At 35.1% G+C, this 5,008-nt stretch overlaps 1 protein-coding gene across 1 annotated transcript in view; it reads left to right on the top strand.

Moving 5' to 3' along the window:
* The window catches only part of LOC111439766 (threonine--tRNA ligase, mitochondrial 1-like), a 13,846-nt gene that overhangs the window by 6,369 nt on the left and 2,469 nt on the right, over positions 1–5,008 (top strand). The window contains exons 11-15 of the mRNA XM_023077291.1: positions 713–797; positions 1,267–1,361; positions 1,518–1,550; positions 1,646–1,732; positions 3,883–3,975. Of these exons, the coding sequence (XP_022933059.1) occupies positions 713–797; positions 1,267–1,361; positions 1,518–1,550; positions 1,646–1,732; positions 3,883–3,975 (393 nt within the window). The remainder of the gene's footprint in view (positions 1–712; positions 798–1,266; positions 1,362–1,517; positions 1,551–1,645; positions 1,733–3,882; positions 3,976–5,008) is intronic.

The raw sequence follows: 5,008 nt of genomic DNA on the forward strand, positions 1-5,008 counted from the left end.
GGGGGGGGGGGGGGGGGGGGGGGGAGTAGGATTACTTTATGACGCGAAGAATAGATAAAGAGGATGGATTGGTAACTCCCATATAGTGGGTCGTTGGCATTTGTAAACACTTGAGCTGGGGTAGGATGACTTTGGCACAGTCTGTGCTCACCAACTTGCCTAATTATTATGGGGTGTGGGGGGGATTAATAGACTTTGGAGCCACTCCTACGTAATGGGCAGATAAAATTTTCTTGTGGAGGAGCATCTGTTGGACTGGACTATATTGCTTTAGGAAGCTAAGAATAGATAGAGAGGGTGGATTTGTAACTCTCATATATGGGTCTCAGGCATGTTTAAACAGGACTTCGATATCGAAAAAAATAAATTATATAGTTAGTTTTTAGATCTAGATGGTATGTTGCATCATTTAGGAAACTATCGAGATGGTATGCTGCATCATTTGGGAACTTTGGGGATGTTTATCTCATCCATTTATTGTACTATATTGCTTTTATCTCAAATGTTATTTATCTTTCTGATATTAGAACTATTGGTTACATGGTCGCTTGTGCATTTTAAAAATGCAATTCAAGGGCCTCTGCTAGTTGTGTAGAGCACGTGTGATAATCTTTTGCTTTAATTTTATCACCTATTTTTGTAAAGGGAATTTATTGTCCCATTTATGGCCATGTATTGCTTTGTTTGAGCTCATTTTTAAATTATTTGACAGGTTGAAAAGCAGGAATTTGGATTGAAACCAATGAATTGTCCCGGTCACTGTTTGATGTTCCAGCATAGAGTACGTTCATATAGGGGTAAGTTCATGTATATTCTTGCAAATGTGTAAGGCTGTTATTAGTATTCTTTTAAAACTCTCCTAGCCAGTGCGTAATGGACAGTTGAATGAGCACCCCCTTCAAATAGCGACAGTTGAATTAGCACACACTTCAAATAGGGACAGTTGAATTATAACACACTTCAAATAGCCAGTCTATTAATAGGGTTTATGGAGCTATTAGCTTAGCCTTACTCTTTTGGATTAGGATCCTTTTTTGTAATTGGGCGTGGGAGTTGCTGTTTTTTGGGTTCATTGTTTGGTACCTTTTTATATCATTGCATCCTTCTCAATCAGTGAAAGCTTGATTTCTTATATAAAAAAGCATACTTCCAATCTTTGCATTCTTGTTATGTTACTGTGAATTAAATCCTTTACCTTCTTTATTTATTCTTGGATACTTTCTATCAGTTGCTTCATCTTTTTCATGGTTTTTTGTTACTCTGCAGAACTTCCTCTTCGATTGGCAGATTTTGGGGTTTTACATCGTAATGAGGCCAGTGGGGCATTGACTGGATTGACTCGTGTGAGAAGATTTCAACAGGTATTTTTAGATCTTGGTTTTTATATTGAACTCATATTGTATCATCTATATTTTGTGATATTGTATTTGTACCGTTCTCTACCTTGGTCCGTTAATTTTGTCAGTATTTGTATCGTACATCGTCTACTTCTTAAGTTCACTCCAAATATTTTGCAGGATGATGCTCACATCTTTTGCAGGGAGTCCCAGGTTTGCATAACTTAATTGATATGCTGACAAGTGTTGCTTCTGGACTACTAAGATTCACTTCTCTTTTACGTTGTTGCTTTGTGTTCATTTTATAGATAAAAGATGAAGTAAGGGGTGTCCTAGAGTTCATCAAATATGCTTATAACATTTTTGGGTTCACATTTGAGTTGAAGCTATCAACGGTATGTTATTTTTCATGATTATTTGTTTGAAGAGCATTGATGGAATTATTTTTCTATTTCCGTGTGCAACTGGCCACAATGCATTATTTTTAATAATTAAGAATTTATTTATTATCACTGTCACTTGATTTGAATTCCAGCAGCGTTGCTGCATTTTTTTTGTTAGTTAGGACGCTTTATATTCATTCTCAATCATTCTTCTTTTGATTAAATTTGTGTCCTAATAAGTTATTGTAGTTTCTTTTGTAACCCAGAACTAAATTATCTTAGAAATGTTGACTTCTTTTGTTTCGTATTTGAAATAATACTGTTTTTAATACCCATGTTAACTTTTTGGTTATTAAAAACATGAAAGCTTTTGCTTTAACACAGCAAATCCCAGTTGTTGGTTTTCTGTACAAATTTTAAAGTGCCGTTTCTTTGCCCTCTTTTCTACACTAGCTTCTTGCACCTTCGTAGAGAATAGGGCTCTAGTTTACAAATTTGTACCCAACCAGTGTAAGAGCACTGGAAAGGGATACATTGAGAGTATTAGTAGGATACTAGTTAGGGGTCTACTGGTAATTAGTAGTTAGGGATCTGAGTTATAAATAAAGGGGAGAGTTTTTGGACGTGGATCATTTTGAAGAGTGTCCATTGTGGGACTTGAGAAAGATATCCCTCTTCAAAGGCTATTGATATAGTAATTTCTTCATTGATATTGTGATATAATTAGACTAAAAAAGGATTAGAAGAGGGTGGAAGCTATTGAAGGGGATATTGTTGAGATTAAAGGCATGCGGCAAACAATGGCCCAAAGGATCAAGCGATTGGCAGTGGAAATGCGTGAGAGTTCGAGTTTTAGTTCAGCCTGAGTGTTGGTGACAATTATGTCGGAAGATTTGAATTGAAAACTCCAAATCTCATCCATGATAGATGGAAGCGATCCATAAAAGTAGAAGATGGTAGAGGAGAAATATAATTCTAAAATCTCAACTATACAGGAGGGAAGGAATTCTATTCTGACAAAAAAAAAAAAAAAAAAAAGAAGAAAGAATACTGGTGGAATGAAGATGATGGAATATTCATGAGGAAGAAGCCCAGGAGGACGGGAGGAAAGAGAGCATGTCAACAGTCTCCTGGTTGGAAGGTTAACGTGGATGACACCCATGAAGGAAATCCAATAGGAAATGTGAAGAAAAGGAGTGGCAAAGATAGAACGACAAGAGTCTAGCGAGTACATGGCTGAAGAAGCAAGAAGCAAGGGAATGAAGAAGCATTGGAGGAAAGAAGAAGAATAATAGCGGTGAGAGGGCAAGGTGGCGAACGAACAAGGAAACGACATTGGAAGTGAAAGGACGAAAAAGTTTCATTACACCACATAGATGTAGGAATTGGAGGTTGATGGTCATGAAGAAGTTGGAGAAAAGTAGAGACAAATGATCGTTGGAAGCCATGGTGTGAGGAAAGCTGATATGGTCGGAGATGAAGACTTGGAGGAAGTGCTGGATGAGGGATGGATAATGGGTGGCAGTGGAGGGAGGCAACCATGAAGGGAAGATAGATCATGGGAAAAAGAAGTCAACACTTATCACATGGACCGAACATTTTCGAATGGGCTTAAGTTTAAATGAAGTGTTTGCCCCATCAAAATTACTATTGTCCAACTCCCCCAAGTCCCAACATCATGAAAGGGGGCATCCAGTGGATGATGGATCCATCACGACCCTTTTTTACAACAAGCCAGCATTGTTAACCCCATCTGGCCCACTCTTCGTATCCATCAGATTCGGTCCATCCTTGCCCAAAAAACTTATAAGCCAATTTCTAGTTGACACATTTTGTGAAAGAGGTCTATTGAGCTTAAGATTCAAGCAATCATCAAGCTATTCAATATCCCATTTGCCAAGCATCAGCCAATTGCTTCTTTTGTTGTTCTGCATGTGATAGTCCCGTATAACCTTTGGGTCTTATCACTCTCCTAGTATTTGCATGTTATTTATGTTCGTTCTATCTTATGGAAGCTCATTAATTCTTATGATATCAATTTTTCTTTCTCTTTTCTGCTCAACACTCATTCTATATGCGGCTTTATTCTTTACTTGTAGAAGTGTTTGCTTTATATATCATCTGTCCATTTTGTCTTACTAGTATTCATTATTATGCTGCAGAGGCCAGAAAAATACCTTGGGGATTTGGAAACATGGGAGAAAGCTGAAGCTGCACTTACAGAAGCACTGAATGAATTTGGGAAACCTTGGCAGGTACCTGTAATATGGTTGAACCTGCATTAAGATCATCCTTGATTAAAAGAACTAGACAGTTTGAATTAAAATAACAATAATTGGTAAAAAAAAAACTTATCCTTATTTCTATTTTAATTGAGAGCAATGATTTTTATCCCGACAATTTATTTGATATTAACAAATAAAAATTTATTCTCATAAAAAACAAATAAAAATTAATTAAAACAAGAAGGATTAATACAGTTTTTATTAGAACATCTATTGAATTTTCTTCTCATGCTATTTAAACTTAATCAATTCTATTTTTTACAACTTAATTGAGATTAATGAAGAATACTAATGAAATTAAATAAATGTGAATTCAGATAGAAGTTTATATAATTTTTATTGGATGAAAATTTATTGATAGGACATACTTTTCACCTTTTTTAAAAATATTTTTTAGTATCTGTCAATTTTATTTAAATGATTTGATTAATAGTAGTGAATAACAACTAACTAAAATTAAGCAATCAACAAATTTAAAACCTTCACTGATTTTGAGATTGTTTAATTTTTTTTTTAAATAGAATGGTTTTTGAACTTTGATGGTTGTGCTATTTGGTCCGACTATGTTTCTAATAGCTCATTAAACATTCAAGGTTGTCTAACAAGTCACTTATTCAGTTTTAATGCAAACGTGACATGCTAATTGTATTATGTAATGATTATGTGGTCGGCTAGTGTATGGTAGATTTTGGCATTTGACGGCTCGCTAAGTTGGAGTTAGTGGTTGGGAATATTGTACAGAGCTTATTAGAAGTTTTTTAAGTATGGAGACAGATTAACACAAACCTGAAAATTTAGAATTATAATAATTTGGGTAAGGGAGAAGAGAGGGAGGAGAAGGGTCCCAGGAGCTTGGATGGCCAGTAATTGCTATGATGCTCTAGATTAAATAAGTCATGTGTGATTATTTCATATTTCAAGTCTTTCTTTTGTATATCAAATCTGTTTCATGAAATAACAAAAAAAAAAAAAAAAAAAAAAAAAAAAAAAAAAAAAAAAAAAA

The sequence above is a fragment of the Cucurbita moschata genome, unplaced genomic scaffold (assembly GCF_002738365.1).
Source record: "Cucurbita moschata cultivar Rifu unplaced genomic scaffold, Cmos_1.0 Cmo_Scf00106, whole genome shotgun sequence".
Lineage (NCBI taxonomy): Eukaryota > Viridiplantae > Streptophyta > Magnoliopsida > Cucurbitales > Cucurbitaceae > Cucurbita > Cucurbita moschata.